This window comes from Halictus rubicundus, chromosome 1, assembly GCF_050948215.1.
Source record: "Halictus rubicundus isolate RS-2024b chromosome 1, iyHalRubi1_principal, whole genome shotgun sequence".
NCBI classification, from domain to species: domain Eukaryota; kingdom Metazoa; phylum Arthropoda; class Insecta; order Hymenoptera; family Halictidae; genus Halictus; species Halictus rubicundus.
Window position 1 is genome coordinate 30,686,077 of NC_135149.1, and position 26,044 is coordinate 30,712,120.

General features: G+C 38.2%; 1 protein-coding gene across 1 annotated transcript in view; it reads left to right on the forward strand.

Annotated features, from left to right (window-relative positions):
* Window positions 1-26,044, forward strand: part of LOC143360644 (extracellular serine/threonine protein CG31145) — a 149,186-nt gene that overhangs the window by 83,878 nt on the left and 39,264 nt on the right. The window contains exon 2 of the mRNA XM_076799685.1: window positions 11,592-11,716. Coding sequence (XP_076655800.1) covers window positions 11,592-11,716 — 125 coding nt within the window. The remainder of the gene's footprint in view (window positions 1-11,591; window positions 11,717-26,044) is intronic.

Genomic DNA, 26,044 nt, shown 5'->3' on the forward strand with positions numbered 1-26,044 from the left:
TTTCAACGAAATTACCAAAAATATTACAAAATTTGTATTTAATACATTACTAAACATTTAAACATTATATGTGGAAATCGAATCAGTTTCGTATGAATAAAATGAAAATATTCTAAGGCGGAAGAAAAATTTAGTTTTAGAACGAAAATAGCGCCGAGTGCAAAGGGTTAATTGTGAATATACCGGCAACTCTAACTTATTCTCATCATACTTCGACTTGCAAGTTTGTAAGTGTCGGTTTTTAAATGCTACGTGTAAATAATAATATTAAGGTAATTCGAAACAATCTTTATTCAGCTCAGAATTAATATCATTTTGATTACAATATTTATGTTAATCGGTCGCACATCGGTGGTGCCTGAGAGGCACACTTGAAGCGTTAAGGGTTAATAGTACAGTTTCTTTTTACTGTGCTTCGCGGGATAGCGAAGACACGTTTTCTCGAAAAATTTTTCTCGTTACTTTTTCTAAACTGCCGAAGGAATACAGAAAATAACTACGAGCCTATCAAACAATTTTGATTCTAATTTTTCTAGCCTGCCGAAGGAATACAGAAAATAACTACGAGCCTATCAAACAATTTTGATTCTAATTTTATCGAAACTGCCGAAGGAATACAGAAAAATAACTACGAGCCTATCAAACAATTTTGATTCTAATTTTATCGAAACTGCCGAAGGAATACAGAAAAATAACTACGAGCCTATCAAACAATTTTGATTCTAATTTGTCTAGAAAATAATTAAATTTGCGTTCGATTTTTCTGGGACACTAAGAACACCCGGAAGACAGTTTAAGAGACACTGTGGCCTATCACCGATCTTAATATCCGGTGTCTTGAAGAGAGCGCTATCGCGTGAATCGATAGGTGACACGATATTCCAGGGATCAAGTCAGTGTGTGTGTGTGTGTGTGTGTGTGTGTGTGTGTGTCTCATCGCATATATTGGCCAGGTCCGTCGATTGATGAGATCGTTAAAGTAGACACACCGTGTATATCTAGTTGGGGTTTCATACAATTCGCGCTCGTGTACACGGTCCTCCGCGTACGTGTACCCGGTCGCGCGTCCATGTGTGCACAGGTCAGAATGCACACAGTCTGCCTCAATATGCAGTGATCACTAATGCAATTTCATGGCGCATGCACGTGCAGTAACGAAGGCTTAGGTCACGCTTTCATGTACACTGACTGATTACGTCTTGCCTGTGGACGTGGCCGGAGCCCCGTGCAACGCCGACTCTCTGTCCCACTGTCGTTTCATCAAAACGATTCGACACGGAATCGCGCAACGAGCTTGACACTCCGCATTAATTAACTTTCCTGTTTATTCTCGCGGTCCCGCGGATTTCGATGCAGTCCTCGATCCTTGCTCCTCAACCTTGCTTCTCGATCCCCTTCTCCGTCCCCTGCTTGTTTGGGACTGTACGCTAGCGCGGGACCTCCTAATCGAGTCTATTAACTCATTGGCTTGTGATTAGGGCGCGTGTCTTTACGCAGAATTCAAATTTTCAACTCCCGCAGACAGGAGAGCTTCCCTCGATTTTGACGATTTTTAATCATTTTTTAAAAGAAAAGCACGCAGCATCACACTTCCAAATTTGGCACGGTTGTTCACTCACTTTTGGAGAATGTACCCAATTTTTTTCGAGCTTCAATTGTCATTTTCTTCGGAGTTATAGCGTTAATAGTGAACGCCTTTTTCACGAAGGGCTGGAACACGAAAATAGCTGTTTTATACTATTTTTATTTTATTTTATTATTTTATTGGGGTGCTTTATTTATGCTTACTTGTTTTAACTTTAGAAATTAGGAATGATGCACAGACGAATAAAGGGATGTGTGTGTGTGTGTGTGTGTGTGTGTGTGTGTGTGGAAGTATGAATATTTGCAGGGGCTGAGAAACATAAACTCATTCTTATTGTAATAAAAATATAATTACGATTTTTAATAATTTTTTAAACGAACAGCACTGAGCATCACATTTCCAAATTTGGCAAGGTTATTCACTCACATGGGGAGAATGTACCCAATTTTTTTCGAGCACCAATTATCATTTTCTTCGGAGTTATAGCGTTAATAGTGAACGCCTTTTCCACAAAGGGCTGGAACAGGAAAATAGGTGTTTTATTCTATTTTTATTTTATCTCATTATTCTATTGGAGTACTTTATTTATTTTTACTTATTTTAACTTTAGAAATTAGGAATAATGTACAGTCAAATAAAGAGATGTGTGTGTGTGTATGTGTGTGTGTGGTAGGGCATATATGAATATTTGCAAAGGCTGAGAAAAATAAACTCATTCGTATTCTAATAAAAATATAACAACACACTGGCACGATGACATTAGTGAGATTATGCTCACGTGTATTGCTCTACCATCGACTGACGCAACTATTTAGAAATGAAAGGCACGGTACACATTTTTATTTTAAACAATCATTAATCAAGATGGCTCCGGCTCTCCGAGAAAAAGTGGTTTAATGTTTCAGAAAATCGGCGTTTGTAAAGTGTTAGGGATTCAAAATTTTAGAGTGTATTGTTTACAGTGTATTGTTTAAAGGTTGAGTTGAGCGAGGAATGTGTTGGGCAGGGTCAGAAGATTCTGTTAACTAGAGGAGTGATTTATTTAGCGAAAAAAGTGTGCTGTATTGGAAACACGTCGTGTCGGATATCCGACGAGGCGGCTGCATTGAGAGAGGCCGAGACGGCGAGCCTGGTCACGGGATGAATTTCAATTATGGTACGATAGTCTGCAGCTTCTTGCACACCTGTACATTGTGTTTATCTGCTGTCGTACAACGTGCTGGACATGGCCCCGTAAATTCTATTTAACGCTTTTGATTCCTGCGCCCTTGAGAAGCGATCATTCTTCGTTGTCTTTGGACCTTTCATACTGCGATTTATTTTATTTTTATCGCCGTTCAACCCCATTGGTTTATAAAATATTAGAAAGCACTGAAATTCCGCGTCGTTATTTCTATTCCTACCTTGAACTATTCATTGCGATAGTGAGCTGAATTTTTCTGTAATTTTTCTTCCGAATTCTTCACCTCAGTTTTTATCACTTAAAAATAGTTTAGAATTAATATTGTTTCGACTTAATTTTACTAAAGAAAATCTTCCAGGAGATGAGATTAAATTTTCCGAAATTCCGTTTCTGGTTTCCTTCATTTTTGTCAATTTTATACAACAATATTTATTTTCACATTTTTTAGTTTTTTTTTTTTTTATTATGAAACACCTTTCAATCAGCGAAATAAATTGTTCGCTTCTCCTTTGAACTATTCATTGAGATAGTGAGCCGAATTTTTCTGTAATTTTTCTTCCGAATTGTTCAGCTCAGTTTTTATCACTTAAAAATAATTTACGATTAATATTGTTTCCACTTAATTTTACTACAGAAAATCTTCCAGGAGATGAGATTAAATTTTCCGGAAATCCGACTCTGGTTTCCTTGATTTTTGTCAATTTTATACAACAATATTTATTTTCACATTTTTTAGTTTTTTTTTTTTTTATTATGAAACACCTTTCAATCAGCGAAATAAATTGTTCGCTTCTCCCTTGAACTATTCATTGAGATAGTGAGCCGAATTTTTCTGTAATTTTTCTTCCGAATTCTTCAGCTCAGTTTTTATCACTTAAAAATAATTTACAATTACTATTGTTTCCACTTAATTTTACTACAGAAAATCTTCCAGGAGATGAGATTAAATTTTCCGGAAATCCGACTCTGGTTTCCTTGATTTTTGTCAATTTTATACAACAATATTTATTTTCACATTTTTTAGTTTTTTTTTTTTTTTTATTATGAAACACCTTTGAATCAGCGAAATAAATTGTTCGCCTCTCCTTTGAACTATTCATTGAGATAGTGAGCCGAATTTTTCTGCAATTTTTCTTCCGAATTCTTCAGCTCAGTTTTTATCACTTAAAAATAATTTACAATTACTATTGTTTCCACTCAATTTTACTACAGAAAATCTTCCAGGAGATGAGATTAAATTTCCCGAAATTTCGACTCTGGTTTCCTTCATTTTTGTCAATTTTATACAACAGTATTTATTTTCACATTTTTTAGTTTTTTTTTTCTTATTATGAAACACCTTTCAATCAGCGAAATAAATTGTTCGCTTCTCCCTTGAACTATTCATTGAGATAGTGAACCGAATTTTTCTGTAATTTTTCTTCCGAATTCTTCAGCTCAGTTTTTATCACTTAAAAATAATTTACAATTACTATTGTTTCCACTTAATTTTACTACAGAAAATCTTCCAGGAGATGAGATTAAATTTTCCGGAAATCCGACTCTGGTTTCCTTGATTTTTGTCAATTTTATACAACAATATTTATTTTCACATTTTTTAGTTTTTTTTTTTTTTTTTATTATGAAACACCTTTGAATCAGCGAAATAAATTGTTCGCCTCTCCTTTGAACTATTCATTGAGATAGTGAGCCGAATTTTTCTGTAATTTTTCTTCCGAATTCTTCAGCTCAGTTTTTATCACTTAAAAATAATTTACGATTACTATTGTTTCCACTTAATTTTACTAAAGAAAATCTTCCAGAAGATGAGATTAAATTTTCCGAAATTCCGACTCTGGTTTCCTTCATTTTTGTCAATTTTATAAAATCGTAACAATATTTATTTTCACAGTTTTTAGTTTTTTTTTATTACAAAACACCTTTGGATCAGCGAAATAAATTATTTGCTTTTCCCTTGAACTATTCATTGCGATAGTGAGCCGAATTTTTCTGTAATTTTTCTTCCGAATTGTTCAGCTTAGTCTTTACCACTCAAAAATAATTTACAATTAATATTATTTCCGCTTAATTTTACTAAAGAAAATCTTCCAGGAGATGAGATTAAATTTTCCGGAAATCCGACTCTGGTTTCCTTCATTTTTGTCAATTTTATAGAACCGTAACAATACTATTAAAAATAAATTCTATATTTTAAATTCTCACCGCGTCCACTCAACTCTGCGCGCCTTCTTTCTATTCTACTCTTTTTGTTCATAAAACTGATTCTGATCCCGGCTGTATATCCTAAACCACTAACTCTAACAAATATTTATTTTCACACTTTTTAGTTTCCTTTTTAGTTTCAAAACACCTTTGGATCAGCGAACTAAATTACTCGCTTCTGCCAAATTTAAAAAATCGACAGTCTATTCTATCTTCAATGTTCCAAATACAAAACGTTCAAAGTAAACGTTAGTATGGAATAAGACAAAATAATTAAGCAACTGTACAACGCGACATATCTTATTCGCAATGTAAACAAGCCAAACAAGAAACTTGAACCGCACACACTCGACAAATCCAGGAAAATTTGCCTGGGGAACGACGTCGTGTTGCAGCGAGCTAATTTACCCGGTAATTTTCGCGGCAAATTAGTTGCAATCTTTTTCCCCGGTAAAACTGAAGCGTGCAGTGTGGACGCTAGGCGAATTTTCGCAAGTCCCTGATCCCGGCGCGGCGCAACAGAAACCGCGAACGGGAATCGGCGTTTCGACGGTCCTGGAATTGGGAAACTTCCCGGATGCCTCGGTCTCCCTCCGCTGGCCTGGAAAACTTCTTAACGATAGCCTGTATTTTTATTGGAGTAAGTAATTACCGGTGCTTGTCCGACGTAACGACGCTCCCGTACCCTCTTTTCTCTCGTTTTCTTCTTCGAACGAATTTCCTTCGATAAATACAGGATGTTTCGACAATACCGGTACAACTGACGATCCTTCGCGAAAAGAGTCGCTTCCTTTGCAACGTTTTCACTTTTTCGCAACCAACAGTTAAAACCCGCGCACTGTGTACTGTAAAGTAACCTAAAAATCAACATGTTCAGTCTCGAATAAATATTAGCCATTGTCACATTTATTTATTCAGTCGTTTATTTATTTGTAGGACACGTAACGTATCATGTTGATAAAGTGAATTGTATTCTCCGATTTTGTTTATTTCAATCTCGTTGAACGAGAATTATACTGTTGAACAAGATCGAATTTTATGCATTTATGATAAAAATGTATGGATCCGAAAAGAACAAAACCATAATGTACCATAACCACAATGTATGATCTGAAAAGATACATTTGAAGAAATTAAAATTGCTGTTTTATAATATCCAGCTACAATTATTCCAGTCACAATTATTAAGTGTAATGCGTACACAGCTTTTGTGTCTTGCAATCAGAGCAGACAATTTTAAATAAAAATCCGCTGTGATGTACATTGCACTTGTACACTGTGCTTGTTGTATTAAAATTTTGTTTTCAATCCACTCTGAATATGTAACTCAATTTCTGAAAGATAGTTTGAAGTTCACTAAATATTCCATCGAGCTCCATATAAAATAAAAATCGCGTTGAACACAGTAACCGGCAACGCATTGTTGAAACTTTCAGTCGGTTAACAAGTGCTAAACAGTCACGATTAAATTGTGGCATTCAAAACTACAGAGTAAAATTTAATAACACGAGGGCAGATTTGCAACAAATTTTCCGAATTCTCTCGGCGCGCAACGCACGAATCGCCCTAAGTAGAATCAGTCGTCGCTCGTCAGACAACGCAGCCGAGCATGTTTAAGTTCCCGTGTCCGGGGCGGGTATTTAAATTGAATTCTCGCATGTTGCTCTCTCTCTCTCTCTCTCTCTCTCTCTCTCTCTCTCTTCCGGGAAACTTTGTAAAAACAATTTACATACCGTCGCGTTCACTCGTCGTCGTCGTCGTAGTCGTCGAGAAACATATTACGCGTCGCGCTCGGTATAATCGCGGCTGACTAGAACGAGAGTATGATTAACGTGGCAATTAGCCCGCTGATTAATTTTAATAGATCGTTCCGCGAGGCCGTCGTCGTCCGGCCGTGATGGCTGATAAAGTTTTCAGGAAAAACAACTTTTACGACCGCACGCTTGCCTGGAACTCGTTATGAAAATTCCTGGAAAATTTATAGAACAGACGTCCGAATACCGGGTTGCTACCCGAGCGCCCAGAATTTTATTAGAATCAAACTATAGCGCGGAGACTATAGTGAGCTTGGGGGAAATTTGGAGCCTGTTCGTGGATGGAAATTCCAGGATCGATAAGAACTGATTCTCTGCGCTATTTAGTGCACTATTCCCTTTGCTATTTTCTAAGATATTCTATTAAGACGATTGGGAAGAGAAATTAATGTACAGGGTGTATAAAAATTATATGTCACGACCACCATAGCGTGATTCTACACCTCCAGATCGATGGAAATCTGTTTAAAAAATGCACCGCAAAATTCACCTTGACCTTGGAAATCAAGGTCAAAGTGTCGAAAAATTTTCTTTTATTCCATCGTATAGTACTCATCGCTCAAATTTTTCGATACTTTGACCTTAAGTTTCGCGGTCAAAATGAATTTTGCGGCGCATTTTTTTCACAGATCTCCTCCAGAAACTAGATAAAAAACGAAAATTGTTGCTCTTTTTACGTACAATAAGATCCGGTAATAAAAAATATAGGTTTCCATTTGAAAAAGCAAAGTTGACCTTCAAATGACCTTGAAAACGCCACCCATATAAAAAACTGATACTGTCTTTCTCTCTGTCCCCTTCGAAATCCTTGGACAGGTGTTTTACACTTTTTTAATATCTTTCATACTTTTGGAGATATTCGGCTGGAATGTTTTCAAATAAACACCCTGTATGTCGTCGAAGCCTATGTGATAAACGTCGCAGAATTATCCTCACTACCTTGGACCCCGAGGAGCGTAAACATAACACGTTTTGGGTATGTCTCCTGGACGATACATGACCCTGGCAAGACCCGTGTTGTTGACGTACAGTCAGTCCCATAAGTATTCCTACGCTCTTAAAAATCGCATAACTTTGTCAATATTGGACTATACTACTTGGATTTTTTTGAGAAGTTAGAACAATTGGATCACTACATAAAGTGACAAAATTTTTTCACAAAAATTGCAATTGGTCGAAAGTGCAGAGAAAATACTAAAAGTTGTATTTTGCAACTCTTTTATGTGGACTTACATTGAAAATTCAGAAAGTACGATTTGTAGATCCGTATGAATTATGCATGTTCTGAGAATTTCATCAAAATCGGTGAACGTTGCAATGAGCCTCAGATGTTCCAAAATGATCGCATAAGGGCGAAATTCCAATAATAATAAGTTTTCATCGTTAAACGTTTGTAGCTCAGTGCAATGTTGACTATTTAGATGAAATATTCAGAATATGTATAATTGATGCAGATGTACAAACCGTACTTTTTAAATGTTTAATATAAGCCCGCATAAAAAAGTTGCAAAATACAACTTTTAGTACTTTCTCTGTAATTTCGACCAATTGCAATTTTAATCGAACATTTTTCTCGCGTTATGTAGTGATCCAATTGTTCTAACTTCTCAAAAACATTCAACTAGTATAGTCCAATATTGACAAAGTTATGCGATTTTTAAGAGCGTGCGAAAAAGTTGCAAAATACATCTTTTAGTACTTTCTCTGCAATTTCGACCAATTGAGATTTTAATCAAACATTTTTCTCGCGTTATGTAGTGATCCAATTGTTCTAACTTCTCAAAAACATTCAACTAGTATAGTCCAATATGGACAAAGTTATGCGATTTTTAAGAGCGTGCGAAAAAGTTGCAAAATACAACTTTTAGTACTTTCTCTGTAATTTCGACCAATTGCAATTTTAATCAAACATTTTCGTCGCGTTCTGTAGTGATCCAATTGTTCTAACTTCTCAAAAACATTCAACTAGTATAGTCCAATATGGACAAAGTTATGCGATTTTTAAGAGCGTGCGAATAAGTTGTAAAATACAACTTTTAGTACTTTCTCTGTAATTTCGACCAATTGCAATTTTAATCAAACATTTTTCTCGCGTTATGTAGTGATCCAATTGTTCTAACTTCTCAAAAACATTCAACTAGTATAGTCCAATATTGACAAAGTTATGCGATTTTTAAGAGCGTGCGAAAAAGTTGCAAAATACATCTTTTAGAACTTTCTCTGCAATTTCGACCAATTGCAATTTTAATCAAACATTTTCGTCGCGTTATGTAGTGATCCAATTGTTCTAACTTCTCAAAAACATTCAACTAGTATAGTCCAATATGGACAAAGTTATACGATTTTTAAGAGCGTGCGAAAAAGTTGCAAAATACAACTTTTAGTACTTTCTCTGCAATTTCGACCAATTGCAATTTTAATCAAACATTTTTCTCGCGTTATGTAGTGATCCAATTGTTCTAACTTCTCAAAAACATTCAACTAGTATAGTCCAATATGGACAAAGTTATACGATTTTTAAGAGCGTGCGAAAAAGTTGCAAAATACAACTTTTAGTACTTTCTCTGCAATTTCGACCAATTGCAATTTTAATCAAACATTTTCGTCGCGTTATGTAGTGATCCAATTGTTCTAACTTCTCAAAAACATTCAACTAGTATAGTCCAATATTGACAAAGTTATGCGATTTTTAAGAGCGTGCGAATACTTATGGGACTGACCGTATATCCAGAATTCACTGTACAATAATTTTTCGAATAGCCCAATAGCGTTCGCACGATTTTCCAAGGGAACAACGGTATTGTTGAGGGAGGGGAGGTCAAGACGAGTGTCTCCCGGAAGCTCATCCCCTTCGTCCGTCGAATCTCGAGATAATTCACGAAGGTTTAACGCGGCGTCGTCGAGTGGTTAGTATGCAAGCCGCGGGGGGTTGCTCGGCCATCGTCTGGCTTGCTTTCCCACGGAAAAAACGAGGATACCGAAGGTGAAGATTTTCTGCTGAACCGGTGGGATCCCCTGGACCACCAGCCGTGTAACAAGCTTTCTCCCTTTCTCTCTCCCTTTATACCTCTTTTTTTCTCCTTTCTCCCTTTCTTTTCCGTTTCCTCTTTCGATTCCACTTGGCGGCCGTATGCAAATTGCACAGACAGTATCCACGGGGCGAGAAGAAAGAGCTTCGAAAGTTTTTCGAAGATTTTTTTCGAAGAGCTTCGAGATTTTTGTGTACGCGAGCTTCACGCGAAATTGCTCGACCCTCGAGAGCTTCTTACTGTTCCTTGTATCGACACGAGATTGGTTTCACCCTCTGCAAAGGTCTACTATTTTCTGTCTTCCTGGTTCTCGGCTGTTTAAACGAATTTTCTTCCCGCTGCTCCACCCGCAATATCTTTTTCCTAAAGGAGGAAAAGGAGGTTTCCTGAATTATAATTCTGCTATGAACCCTCTGTAATGATCTGGATACTGCAGATTTTATTAGTAGGTCTTTAGGTAATTGGTAGGTCAAATGCAAAACGGTAAAAACGTCTGAAGAATTCGAACACACAGTGTCGCACTATTTTCAACGTGTTAAGATGATTAGGAAAAGAATAATTTTCTGCGTTGTGCCTACAATTTTAGTGAGTGTAATATTTACTGCTCATAAAAATCGCAATGCTTTATAATGCTCCTTTATATTATTTTTCTCATTACAGAAATTCTGTTCATTTTATTTTTCTACAATCTCTCCCCAAGCAATATACTTACTGTGGTCAATCCAAAGATTTTTCGGAAAAGTGTAGACACAGCATTAAAACTTTTTCCACGTTGTTCCTACAATTTTAGTGAGTGTAACATTTATCGCTCATAAAAATCGCAATGCTTTATAATGCTCCCCTATATTATTTTTCTCATTGCAGAAATTCTGTTCATTTTATTTTTCCACAATCTCTCCCCCGTTCCCAAGATAATGTACTTACTGTGGTTAATCCAAAGATTTTTCGGAAAAGTGTAGACACAGCATTAAAACATTTCCCACGTTGTTCCTACAATTTTAGTGAGTGTAACATTTATCGCTCATAAAAATCGCAATGCTTTATAATGCTCCCCTATATTATTCTTCTCATTACAGAATTTCTGTTCATTTTATTTTTCTACAATCTCTCCCCAAGCAATGTACTTACCGTGGTTAATCCAAAGGTTTTTCGGAAAAGTGTAGACACAGCATTAAAACATTTTCCACGTTGTTCCTACAATTAGTGAGTGTAATATTTATCGCTCGTAAAAATCGCAATGCTTCATAATGCTCCTTTATATTATTTTTCTCATTTTGGTGAATCCGAAGGTTTTTCGGAAAAGTGTAGACACAGCATTAAAAGGGCGAAAAACTGCAAGGCTGGATCTCCCAGAGAAGAAAATCGAGATTCTCGTGGACGCGTGTCACGCGTACAGTAAACCGGGAGATAAGCCAGGGCCATCCTCTAATGGTATTCACGTACCGCCATGGGGAACACCCTCGTTCTCCATAGCCTATCAGACAGGCGGGCAAACCCCTTGGACAGGGCGCGGAACGAGGGGCCAGACTCGTGGCTGCATTCCATGCATTTTAAAAGGCCACGAATTACGTTTCCCTGAATCGTCGCGCACGCACAAGAACGACGCGCGACGCTCCCCGTGAATAGAATACCTCTCCGGCAAACAAAATCCATCCATGAATTTTCACTTTCGTTTACACTCGCCCCTTCGCCCCTTTAATCACGACGCCGAAGCCGCGGGCTGAATCAAGAGAATCTCCTAATAAAAACTAATTAATTCGTTCTCGTTTCTGTTCCAGGAAGAACAGCTCCGCTCTTGAAAGGTTCCATTTGCAGATCTCCAGGACGGAATTGTACCCGGTGAACTCGAAGTACGTCGATCAGCTGCTGTGGGAAATCTCGACCAAGCCTATTGTTCACGTTGGTAAATATTTTCAACGCGTAATCATTTGTTATTAATTTTTAATGGGCCCTGGGGCGAGGTTGTTCACTTCGGACATTTTGGGCTAATTCTACGTGGTTTGTGTAAGACAAACGCTGGGGTACTTTAGTTTTTCTTTTTGGGAGACCTAATTTGTACCTTTGAGAGATTGATAAAAAGAGTTTTCGATTTTTAGAATGAAAAATAAATTTTATATGGAACTGTTTTCATAGGTCTCGTTTTTCAGCGATTTTGAACGTCTTCTACATTTTATATTCAAGATAAACGCTGTAAGACTTTAATTTTTATTTGTGGAAGACTTAGTTTACACTCTACAGAGTTCAATAGAAAAGGTCTTAAATTTTTGCAAATAAAAATAAATTTTATACGGGAGCAACGTCAAAGGTCTCGTTTTTCAGCGATTTCGAGCCTCTTCCACATTTTATATTCAAGATAAACGCTGTAAGACTTTAATTTTTATTTATGGAAGACTTAGTTTGCCCTCTAGGGAGTTCAATAGAAAAGGTTTTAAATTTTTGCAAACAAAAATAAATTTTATACGGGAGCATCGTCAAAGGTCTCGTTTTTCAGCGATTTCGAGCCTCTTCCACATTTTATATTCAAGATAAACGCTGTAAGACTTTAATTTTTATTTGTGGAAGACTTAGTTTACACTCTACAGAGTTCAATAGAAAAGGTCTTAAATTTTTGCAAAGAAAAATAAATTTTATACGGGAGCATCGTCAAAGGTCTCGTTTTTCAGCGATTTCGAGCCTCTTCCACATTTTATATTCAAGATAAACGCTGTAAGACTTTAATTTTTATTTGTGGAAGACTTAGTTTACACTCTACTAAGTTGAATAGAAAAGGTTTTAAATTTTTGCAAACAAAAATAAATTTTATACGGGAGCATCGTCAGAGGTCTCGTTTTTCAGCGATTTTGAGCGCCTTCTACATTTTATATTCAAGATAAACGCTGTAAGACTTTAATTTTTATTTGTGGAAGACTTAGTTTACCCTCTAGGGAGTTCAATAGAAAAGGTTTTAAATTTTTACAAACAAACATAAATTATCTGTGAAGGTATTAGTAAAAGTCTCGACTTCGGCGATTGAGAACACCTTTTTCGTATTATATCGAAAACAAATACTATGCTATTTAAATTTATCTTTCAAGAGGACCGAGACAACACTCTAACAGGCATAATAAAGCTCTGAAATTTTTAGAACTCAAAATAAATTATTTACGACGCCGTTCGCCAAAGCCCTGAATTCCGAACGGTTTCCCCGGCTTCTATCTAAACCGAACCCCATAATACTTGAATTCCTTTTTCCAAAAGGCTTGTTTTACACTTCGAGGGCTCCCGTAAAAAGGGTCTAAAGTTTTCACTGCGAAAAATAAATTGTTTACGACGGTATTCGCGAAACAATCGCCGCGGACGAGTTAGCTGCGGCGTTCAGTGGAATCGGACAGCGTGGGGTCAGACGTCCCCATCCTCCCTCGCGACGTGTAACGATCGAAATTCTTGGATCGATATCGATCCCCCGGAGGGGGTGTATCGCGAACGATCGAGGCCCGGCGTGTAATATAAATTTTCGCGAGAGACGGTGCACGCAAATCGTGCACGGAATTTTTCCTCGGGCGAAATAATGGATGGTAAGCCGTGCGTGGACCTTTATTAAATTTTCCTTTTTCGCGGGGGAGACCGGGGGTGTATAGCTCGCGGGGAAATTAATTTAATCGTTTAAAAAAACATATTCTCCTCCGGGGCTCCCGTTGTTTGTCGTGCACTCGCGCCGCGCCGGTTCCTCGACTTTTAAGCAGTAATTAAGAAACAAAAGCATCGCACGGAGCTTCGATATTAACACTAGGTTTACGGGGCATTAAAAGTGAGTATTTTACATTACTTTAGGAAAGTAAGAAGAATGTGTCTATCCAAGTTTGCAGCCATGTTTTAAATAATGTATACCTATGGAAATAAGTTTGTTGAGTAATTCCACGTAGATGGATCTTCAAAATCTCGATAATCGTAAATTAAAAATATTGGAACCCGTCATTTTGACGGGTTCCGTGAACCTAAGTGCACGGAAAGATTGAGCTATGAACCAGGATGAAAATTAAGGCTCCTTTACGATCCCTCGAGTCGCTGAATCTTAGGTATTGAATAACCGAATCGTAGAAACTTCGAAGCTCGTGAAATCAACGGTTCTACCACCGGGTTATTAAAATCTGCGCTTTGTTCCACGGCAGCGTTCATTAATCTACTGTTTAGTCGATCAATTAACCCACTCTCGCCTGACTTTCGTCGCAGGTAATTTACTGGGAAAGTTGCTTCGAGGTATCAGTTCATTAAATTCGTTATTCTTTGCTTTTTTAAATATTAGAATAGCTCAAGGGTCACAGACGTGCACACTATTTTTTAACTCCTGTCCCAATTATTTTCTTTTCAATAAAATCTTTACATCGTTCGGAGTATCAGTTTACTCATTATTGAAGGAATTCTTTATCAATTTTTAAAAAAATACTAGACCGCATATGGACATTTATTGTTTGCTTAAAATCGTAGCTCGAGGGTCACAGACGTGCACACTATTTTTTAAAACCTATCCTAATTATCTTCTTATTGAAGGAATTCTTTGCAAATTTTTTTAAAAATACTATACCACACATGGACATTTAATTTTAGCATAAAATCGTAGCTCAAGGGTCACAGAAGTGCACACTATTTTTTAACTCCTGTCCCAATTATCTTCTTTTCAATAAAATCTTCACATCGTTCGGGGTATCAATTAACTTATTCTTGAAGAAGTCCTTTATAAATGTTTTTAAAAATACTAGACCACACATGAGCATTTAATTTTAGCATAAAATCGTAGCTCAAGGGTCACAGACGTGCACACTATTTTTCAAATCCTGTCCCATTTATTTTCTTTCCAATAAAATCTTTACGTCGTTCGTAGTTCAATCATTAATGAAGGAATTCTTTGTGAAGTTTTGTAAAAAATACTAGACCGCATGTGGATATTTATTTTCTGCACAAAATCGTAGCTCAAGAATGAGCACACCAATTATACAGAATGATTATACAGAAAGGAGGAAGGTTCTAAATGACAACTTGCAAAAATGTTGATTTTGCACAAAAGTTCGCAGTCCAACGACACCCTAGATTTCATTGCAAATCCGAAGCAACAACGTGAAACGTGGACGCAGAGGAGGAACTAGACGTACACTCGGTCACAAAATTAATCTGTAAAGTCGGGAGCAATGATCTTCTCTGTTCGAATTAATTTCTCTCCGGTCCATGAAGCCAGTCAATTAACCGGTGTTATTGTGACCGTGGCTTTGTGCTTAGTAATTGCTGGGACGCGGTTCATTGACTAACAATGCCGCGATCGGAACACGGTGGAAAGAGCGAAACAGATAGCGGTCTCGAAGCGGAACGTTTTAAAATTAGAGCTGGCACGGCGTTGCACGCGCAATTTCCGGCTCGATCGTCGTGTCGGCTCTCGTCGCTCGATTATTTATATTCACCGTTTCACATTCGTACTATCGAACTCTCTTTTTCTATTCCGAGGCGGAGGCAGTTCGAGTGTCGCACCGAAACTATCTCCCGTCGCATCATTCTCTTTCTCTTTCCACTGCGGTCGCCCCGAGAGATAAGGCGCTTCGTTGTCTCGACTATCAATTATTAAACTGGCTATCCGGGACCGGTCTTCCCACGAAATAACAGCGCTGTTATACCGTATCTACGATCTCGCCCGCAATGCTAACCTCGGATCGTTCAATTGTTGCGAATTCTATACCACGTTATTCGTAAATTCTCCTGGAACAAGAATCTCTCATTGTTCCGCCGCACAGTGCTCCCAAAGCCGGAAAACCTGGCCAAAACCTAAAATATGAACTTTCGGCTAGGTAAGTTTTAAGTATGGGGTTGGTTACTCTAAGAGTGTTCCTAAGTGGGGGTAAACAGCAAAAAGGTCGTTTTTTCATACCTGACCAACAGTCACAGTCCGAACTTCGAGTTCATTAGACCATACCTTTTTAAGCTTGTGAAGCGCATTGCGAATTTTAAGCGCACAGTGCACAAATTGCGTTGAAACGTTTCGATTTTAATTGTGCATTATGGATGCTGTTCGTGGAGGTGAGTTGCATTGTTTTTAGAGCCAAATGTTTATCGTTAACCGATAACTGTGTATGCAAAGAGAGAGTAAAAGCGAAGGCGTAAATTTTTAAGATGTAGAGTAAAAGTTGCAAGTCTCGCACGGTCCATCGCTAAAACTTGTTGGAGCTTCTACTACATAGTATTATCTTGCAATTCTAAAAACAATTAACTGCCCCTAGGTGCCTCTGTGGTCGTAGCACTGTTTTTTCTAACGCAGAGTAGGTATTTCATGTGCTTTCATTTCTTCTCAAACTGTGAGAGACATGCACCAAGTCTTTCTGTAAAATTTCAACAGATTTTCAATAGAATGTCAACTTTTTTATAAAGAATCATATATCCGTAATTTTTTTATATTTCTCAAACACTAACGCTGTTTCTATACCGGCTGTTCATTTGAAAACTTTCCAGCCGAATATCTCGAAAAGTATGAAAGATATTAAAAACGTGTGAAACACGTGTCCAAGGCAGTATCAGTTTTTTATTTGGGTGGCGTTTCCAAGGTCATTCGAAGGTCAACTTTGTTTTTTCAAATGGAAACCTATATTTTTTATTACGGGATCTTATTGTACGTAAAAAGACCAGCAATTCTTCAATTCTTTCTTCTTTGGGAACTATGAAGTGCGAATAGAATACCTACTTTATACAATACAAAGGGTAGAGTTTGCTATCCGGAGAATTAGTCTTTCCCTAGTTCAGGTCAATATCAGACAGCGAATTTTCTAATTTCAGATTCGTGGTCAGCGACCCCAAAAACGGCCTAATACCAATTTTCAAGCAGAACCAATAATTTTTTAATAAGTTGTGAGATTTTTACACGTTTACAGATTTTTACCACTGTGCGGCGCAACCATTGTTCTTTTCATCGTTGAGTCATTGCTGATTCTGGGATTTTCGTTACCGCTCCGCCACACAGTGGGCAATTTGGACAAAATCGGATTCAAAATGAAGGAACTTTCGATAGGAATGAGGTAGAGCGATGAAATTTTTTTTAAATGAAAGCTGAAACTTTGTAGAATATGGGAAAAATAGGGAGATTATTACCATCCAATCATTTCAACGAAAAAATGACTTCATTAGTTTTTGTCACAAAAATCTATTTATTGCAAAATCCTGAGGTCTTAGACAAATTTTGAGACCAGATTTGAAATCAGCGTGAAAAAATCATGGGAAATGATGTATAGCATGTTAAAAAAAATTTTTTCCGCGCGCGGTATTGGAAAAACTAAAATTTTCTTGAATTTGTGCGCGTTTAACGAATTTTCTCGAGGTTAAAAAACGTTCGTATCACAATCTCTCTACTTTTCCCATATTCCACAAAGTTGCAGCTTTCATTTAAAAAAAATTTCATCGCTCTACCTCATTCTTATCGAAAGTTCCTTGATTTTGAATCCGATTTTGTCCAAATTGCCCACTGTGCGCCGTCTCTATCGCGATGTTTTTAATTTTTACAGTAGATCTTTAACACCAAACCTACCGACATTTCATGTATACCTAATCCTACCATGAGCGGTCAAATGACCGCTTCAAAAAAAAAATATGTATCTTAACATAGAAAGACATGCTATGAAATTTATTCGGAAAGTAAACAACGAAGAAAGTTGTGAATATTGAAAAATAAGTTGTATGCATATTACAGGAAAAGTCAATAAGTTACATGGCGATACAGTAACGTTGTATACAAGAAATTCTAAACGAAATTTCAAAAACGGTCATATGACCGCGCGTGGTAGGTTTAGTGTTAACCCTTTGCACTCGAGTGGTGACTCCGAAGCACCACTAGAAATTGTTGTGGCATTATTTCAAAGAAATTACTATTACAATGTATTTGTTACATTACAAAATTTGTATGTAACAGATTACTAAACATTTAAATATTGTATGTGGAAATCAGATCATCAATAAAATGAATAAAATGAAAATATTCTAAGACGGAAGAGAAAAATTTAGTTTTAGAATGAAAATAGCGCCGAGTGCAAACAGTTAATTATTTTAGTCGGTGAGAACGAGCCGTGCTGCAGATCCGAATTATTTACGACACGATCAGGCGAACGAGTAAAATCGAAGGGCGGGAAAGTAACGATGGATTCCGGGGCGATCGGATCCCCGATGACAGTTTGTTAAACAAATCGCGTGGCGCGGGGGAACGAAGTTAAATCAGCGCCGAGGAGTCCCCGGTCGCCTGGGATCCAATTATTAAGCAGTATCGGGCTGCCGTAGGAAATTAGATCGTCGATCAAAAGGGTGGGTGGGACAAAGACGCCGCTCGGGCATCTCGGTGACAAAGCGGGTCGATCCGAGTTGCTAAACAATAATTAAATTGCGCGGATAGAGAGAGAGAGAGAGAGAGAGAGAGAGAGAGAGAGAGAGAGCCGGAAGAAACCTGAGAGAGGAGAGGGGAGAAGGGCTGCCGGCATTCGATACTCTGAAAGCTGATTTCGATACGTAATCACGATCCACGAAATTAGACGTTTAATCAGCGCGGAGTCTCGGCGACGCTCTCGAGCCGAAACTTTCCCGGAATTGAATTCCTTAAAACAGAAATTTTTGTTTGTCCTGCTGATTTCCCCATTCTGTGTTTTCCCCGCTGACGTCGCCTCGTTTGCCTCGCTTTAAGAAAATTACGCTAACTCTCCAAACTTTTTCCCCTTCCGGCATTTCGCGAGTTTCCTCTTCTTCTTTATTTTCGCCTGGTCCAGAGTCTTCGGTCGATATTCATTTCTCGCGAGCGATTAAGGTTTCAGTACTCGAGGATGTTCGTTGCTCGTCTCGTTTCCCCGATATTTCCACGGCCTTTGTACATTATTAGTAACCTTCGAACTTCTCTCGGGTTCAAGGCGAACGTTCCCGCTCCAAGTTGGAGCCTCCAACAGCAGCGAGAGATGTAAACGTTCTCGGTTCTCGCTAAAAATAAATCCGAACAATCGTGCCTCGAAGTTGATGTTTTCCGTGGCAACGGTTGCGCAACACGCGTGTCAATGTCGAGTTTAATTGCCGGTTTACGTCACCGCCGACCCGGTTACTTTGACAGTCCTTTCTAACGTCTTGGTAATCTCTGACGAAGACGAGTGGTTCAGAAACTGATTCTCATAATCAGAAGACAAGATAATTTCCTTGGAGAAACCTCGGACTTTTTTCGTGGAAGCGCCACAGAAATGATTTAGTCGATGCAACAGAAATTGAACGCTCTAAATTCGAAATTTACAAATCAGTAAACACATTAGAAAAATAATTGGAATTTTTTCAAAATATTTTCAACCCATGGAACCTACTAAGAAAATAAATCCATTTCTATTTTATTATACTTCAGTTCGTTGAAATTGTCTGAACAAAATGTTCTGTTGCACGAAGGTCCGCGATAATTATTCTATTTACTATTTTAATGTAAGCACATTTTTATTCGATGCAAGGAAAGGTATTGTTTTATTCGAAAATTGAAGACCGGAGCCAGCGCGAATGAACAAAATTCTTGCGGCCAGTTCCGTAGCAATTTCTGCCACGTTAATTAGCAAGATTGGCGGAAGAATCGGGTCGGCTGTACGTGGGGGACGCGCCGGTCAAAGCGTTAATGCGGTCCGGCCGCGTAAGTAGTTCGAGTCAATGACTTGCGCGACGCGACATCATGTCGACGATTAATTGCCGCGCGTGATAAATCGACCGCGGGTAACCTGCGCGGCTGGTACCTAAATTAGGCATACATCATTTCTGAAATTGACACAGTGAACGACCGATCGATACACCTCCGTGCACATCTCTGCCAAGAATTTCCCCGCGTCGCGAAAAAATCGTTACGACCATCGACGTGCTCTGAAAGAAACTGACCGAATATACAGTGTGTCCCGCGAACTCTGTCCACTTGAATACCTTGTTTTGAGAAATAAACTTTAATTATTTTAGGTGTGATAGTAGTAATACAAATTACTTTTAATCTTAATGAGGATGCACGCCATTCGGCTATACAGACGGAAGTAAGGTTACAACTTTTAGGAGAGGAGACAGAACATGCTTCTTCTACCAAGAATGTTGGTAGAGGGGGGAATCGATCCCGCATCGATCGCGACAGGTTCGCACGATTTATTATGAGCGCGAGATTCAAAATCATTCGAATTTCAACACTCCCACTAATTGAGCGCTCTATGGTTACACTTTCCTTTCCAGAGAGAACTCTTTTCTTTTCACTCTCATTACCCATACTCTTACATACATTTTTCTTTCCTTTCCGAAGAAACTTACTTTATACAAAACTGTGAGTCTAATATATTTAACTCGGTACGTAACGCCTCGAATTGATCGCGCGGTATCGCTTTGGTCATAATATCTGCAAGTTGATGCTTACTACATATATAGGACACATTGATGTCACCGTTCATACATCTTTCTTTCACGTAGTGATATCGTATATCAATGTGTTTTGTCCTTTTATGGAACTCCGCGTTACCAATCAGTTTTATGGCGCTCTGGTTATCTACAAGAATCATTGTTGGTTCTGTCGTATTTTCGCCAATATCCGCTAACAATTGTCGAATCCACATGGCTTCCTTCGTTGCGCATGAGGCAGCAATATACTCCGCCTCCGTAGTTGACAGTGATACTGTCGGTTGACGCTGGCTGCTCCAGGTCACTGGTCCTCCGCTCAACTTGAATATGTAACCACTCGTGGATCTCCTAGTGTCGACATCATTTGCAAAATCTGAATCGGAATATCCCTTAATCTTCTCTGTACCCATTGATTTTGTGTACAGTATTCCGAAGTTCTCGGTACTCTTGAGATATCTGATTATCCTTTTTACTGCGTTCCAGTGAGGATACCCATGTTTGTCCAGGTATCTACTTACTACTCCCACTGCAAAAGCAATGTCGGGTCTGCTTACGATTGCAGCAAAGATCAATCCGCCTACGGCTTCCCTATATGGTACATTACAGGGTTCTTCATTGTCCATCGTCATCGATAGGTGTGAATGCACATCTGCAGGGGTAGAAATCCCATTTGCCTCCTTCATATCGAACCTTTTGACAATGTGATTAATGTAATTCTTTTGATGAATAAATATTGACCCATCTGTTTCATCACGAAGAATCTCCATTCCTACAAAACAACGTACATTATTACAAACCGTGATATTGAAATTTGTTTTTAGCTTTACGATTATTGATTCGATTTCTTTTTCATTTTCACCCATGAGTAGTCCATCATCTACATATAAGGCAAGCAATATTTTGGAATCATTGAATTTTCCATGATAGATGCATTTGTCCGCGTTACTCTGTTGGAAACCAATTGACTTTAGGAAACCATCGAATCGCTCGTTCCATTGACGGGACGCTTGCTTGAGGCCATGCAGTGATTTTTTCAATTTACAAACCATACCATCAGGTGCCTCAAATCCTTCTGGAGGAAACATGTATACCTCATCGTGTAACTCCCCATTGAGGAATGCGGTTTTAACGTCAAACTGCTTTATTTTTAGATTTTGTTGTACCGCCAGCGCTAATAGGATCCTTATGGAGTCGTACCTTGCGGTTGGTGAGAAAGTTTCAGTGTAGTCAACACCCTTTCTCTGTGCATATCCTTTAGCACACAATCTTGCCTTGAAACGAGGAATATTCATGTTGTTATTTGCTTTGATACTAAACACCCATTTCGAGCCTATGGCATGTTTTCCTTCTGGTAGGAAGGTTACATTCCATGTCTCATTTGTTTCTAATGCATCGATTTCTTCTTGAATTGCTTCTTGCCATTGTATTCTTTCTTGGCTTTTCATGGCTTCTTCAAATGTTTCCGGAATCTTTATGTCCGCGAAATGTGCTTCGTATCTTACTGGCTTCTTGATTGAATCTCGAGTCCGTAAGTCATATCCATCGGACTTTGTATTGGTCACAGAATCATCCTTCTTACTTTGATGTTCATTCTCATCCGAGATTGTATTTTCTTGGTCATCTTCATCATGAAGTATTCTCACAAAATTTTTCTTTTCTTCGGTTATCGTGGCACCTTCATTAAATGAAACATTTCGTGAAACTTTAATTTTCTTTGTTTTTACATCGTATAATCGATAGTTTGTTGAATTCCCATCATATCCAACAAGCATTAACTTCTTGCTTTTTGGTGCAAGTTTGTTACGCAATTCTTTAGGTACATGCATGTATGCATCACATCCAAAAGTTCTTATGTGGTGTAATGTAGGAGTTTTACCGGTCCACATTTCGAGTGGTGTTGTGTCAGGAGCTTGACTCGTTGCGGTTCTATTTAGAATGTAAACCGCTGTGTTTATAGCTTCTGCCCACAGGTATAATGGAACATCCCTTGCATACAGCATTGAACGTGCACTTTCGACTATCGTTCTCATATCTCTTTCTGATCTCCCGTTTTGTTCAGGAGTGTATGGTGCAGTTGTCTCTAGTTCTATTCCTTGACTTGATAGATAACTTCTAAATTCTCTTCCACAATATTCACGCCCATTGTCAGCGTGTAAGACCTTCACAGGATTACCCGTCTTGTTTTCCGATAATTTTACGAATTCCTTGAAACATTCTAGAGTGTCGTCTTTGTGCTTGATGAAGAAGACAACTCTGTATCCTGAATAATCATCTTTGAACAGTACGAAATATCTGGCTCCATTGACAGATGAGACAGACATCGGTCCACACAGATCACTGTGTATATATTCACCACATTTTGCTTTTATGTGCTTCGATTGACCGAATGTTAGTTTGTGCTGTTTCCCGTACACGCACGCTTCACAGAAAAAGCGTTCAGAGTCTGATAGCTCTATACCCTTGATTAAATTTTTAGAAACCATCTCTTTAATGTATTTAATGTTTACATGTCCTAGCCTTTCATGCCAGGTCTGTAAACTGTCTCTTGTTACCACATTTGCTTCATGTGATAATACTGTTTTGATTTGCATCTGATACAAGTTACTTTCATTACGTACAGCAGTAGCAATTAGCTTTTGGTTTTCGTAAATACTGGCTTCCGAATTAACCTTGACAATTTTCATACCTTTCTTAGTGATAACACCTTCTGAGAACAGATTCTTATTTAGGTTAGGAACATATAATACCTCAGTGATTGCTGAGTCATACCACTTTCCATATACTAGTTTTTTGATTTTTATGCTACCTTTACCTTTCACAGCTAGTTCTTGCCCATTTCCCAGAACCACTACAGAATTGTCATTTAGTGTTTGAAGGTTAGTAAAGAATTCGCGCCTATGTGACATATGCGATGTGGCACCACTATCAAGAATCCACATTTCGTCGTCGCGATTTAACAATGGATTATCGTTTTCATATACATTGAATGCAGAATAATTTCCTTGTTGTGGAACTTGCTGTTCCTTACTTCTGTATACTTTCTTTCCTTTACATTCGCTAGCAAAATGACCTTTCTTTTGGCAATTATAGCACGTTATCTTTGATTTATCGAATTTCATTTTATGTTTCTGATCCCATTTACGGTCTACTTTGTTAATACGTGATGACGTAGCAAGAGCTTTGTCTGAGTCATCAGCCGTGGTTAAACTGCTATCTTCGTCTATCAAACGCGACGCGAGGTTCTTTATCGTTTGCTTCGACTCATCCATAGACAACCATGCTTGACGAAAGCTTCTGTATTTTTGAGGTAGACTTCCAAGAATTTTGGTTATAATGGCAATGTCGCTTACCTCTTCACCTGCTTCCTTCAGCTGTCTGGCGAGATTTTCGACCTTCGCGATATGCTGCGCTATTGAATCATTCGGCTCCATTTTGTATTGAGAAAATCTTTCGTGCGCCAACATTTTGCTCGTTTCAGTTTTCTGCTCGTACACTGCATCAAGCTTATCCAGAATTCCTTTCGACGTCTCACAATTTTCAATTAATGTTATCTGTGAAAAATCCATTGCTGAGGTTAATAAGAACATGGCATATGCATCATCCTTTATCCATTTCTTATATGCCGTGACTTCCGCCGGAGTCGATGTGGCAGTTACCCTTGGCTTTACTTCTTTGCCTTCCGTAATTTCAAAAAGACCTTTTGCTCTTAGAGCACAACTTAATTGGAATTTCCATTGATGATAGTTTTTACCATCAAACTTATTGATCGAGGTTATATCGATCTTGTCCGACATCCTTGTTGCGACGCTACACTTAATGCGTTCGTAACTATTTAGGTTATGTATAACACGTGGCTCACTTTACGCCAACTTTCGTACTTTTCCTTCACTTGGACTTTTACTACTATCTTTCCTGAGTCAGATCTGGCAGATCTGGGCCCATAACCTTTTGAGAAATAAACTTTAATTATTTTAGGTGTGATAGTAGTAATACAAATTACTTTTAATCTTAATGAGGATGCACGCCATTCGGCTATACAGACGGAAGTAAGGTTACAACTTTTAGGAGAGGAGACAGAACATGCTTCTTCTACCAAGAATGTTGGTAGAGGGGGGAATCGATCCCGCATCGATCGCGACAGGTTCGCACGATTTATTATGAGCGCGAGATTCAAAATCATTCGAATTTCAACACCTTGGTCATTTCAAACAATAGGAGAAAATGTTACCTACAGTAGGGTTTAAGAAAGTACATAATATAAATATTGTTCTTGCAAGTGGGGGCATAGAGAAGATATCACCTTTGTTTTTTTAAATGGAATGTCGAATGTTTCATGCTCGATTTCGATAGATTATTCCGAGTATAAAAGTACTAGAGTGTGTTTGTCCTCAAACTTACCGTTGCTGAGATATTTGACTGTTTTCATGAAGAATGTTCGAAATGTCGGCCATCTGCAGCGATGCAACGTTGTAGTCTTTGAACTGTTGCGTCTCTTACAAGTCTTATTGTTGGAGCGTCTATTGTAGCACACGCTGCGATAATTCGTTGCTTCGTATCTTCCGGAGTTGTTGGTGCATCTCGATACACAATATTTTTCAATGTTCTCCACAAGAAAAAATCTAGGGGTGTTGAATCTGGACTTCGTGCTGGCCAGCAAATAGTGCCACCGCGTCCTATCCATCGATTTCGGAATATTTCATTAAGTACACTTCTCACCCTTCGAGCGCAGTGTGTTGGACATCCATCGTGCTGATACCACATTGTCCGACGAACGCTTAATGGCGCGTTTTCTAATCAATTTGGCAATGTATTTCTTAAGAACGTATCATATTTTTGACCGGTAAAAGTGCCGTCAATGAAACAAGGCCCAATTATTTGTTGCCCTATGATTCCACGCCACGCATTAATGGACCAGCGTCTTTGATGATCAATTTCTCGTAGTCAGTGCGGATTTTGTACCGACCAATAACGCGTGTTATGTAAATTAACACGCCCAGTGCTGGTGAAAGTAGCCTCATCGGTAAATGGTATTAAAGAGAAAAAAAGTGGATCGATTTGTAGCTGCACTCGAGCTCATCCACAAAATCTAACACGATTTACATAATCCACGTCATGTAATTTCTGGTGAAGGCTAATGTGGTACGGACGATATTTGTGACGAGTGAGAATTCGCGATGCACTACTTTTGCTGATTTCAGATTCGCACCGAAACTGACGTACACTGATATGAGGATTACGATGTGCCATTGCAACAACATTAATTTCATTATCTTCATCACTGCATACAGGCTTTTCACGATTCATCTTACGAACAGCGAGACTTCCAGTTTCTTTTAATTTTCGACACAATCTTTCAAAAATCTTGTGCGAAGGTCATACGCGGTTTGGATATCTTTGACCTTACAAATTTCGAGTCATAGTTGCGTTTCTCTTACTTTCTCGATAAATTGGAAGCATCTCTAATTGTTCTTCGAATGAAAATTTTATGTTGACTACCTTCTGTTCACTAACTGAGAACCTGACTGACACTGAGAGACGTCGAAAGCCAATGTTTACATTTGACGTCGCGAGCATATCCTTGAATACGTTCCACAATGAAAGTAATAGAACGAAAACAGCCAAATGTCTCAGGAACGTTAGGACAAATATACTTTAGTACTTTTATACTCAGAATACGCCAAGAATGTTATATTCTAGTATATTCTGGTATATTCTGGTATATTCTGGTATATTCTAGTATATTCTGGTATATTCTAGTATATTCTGATATATTCTAGTATATTCTGGTCTATTATAGTATATTCTAGTATATTCTAGTACATTCTGATATATTCTAGTACATTCTGGTATATTCTGG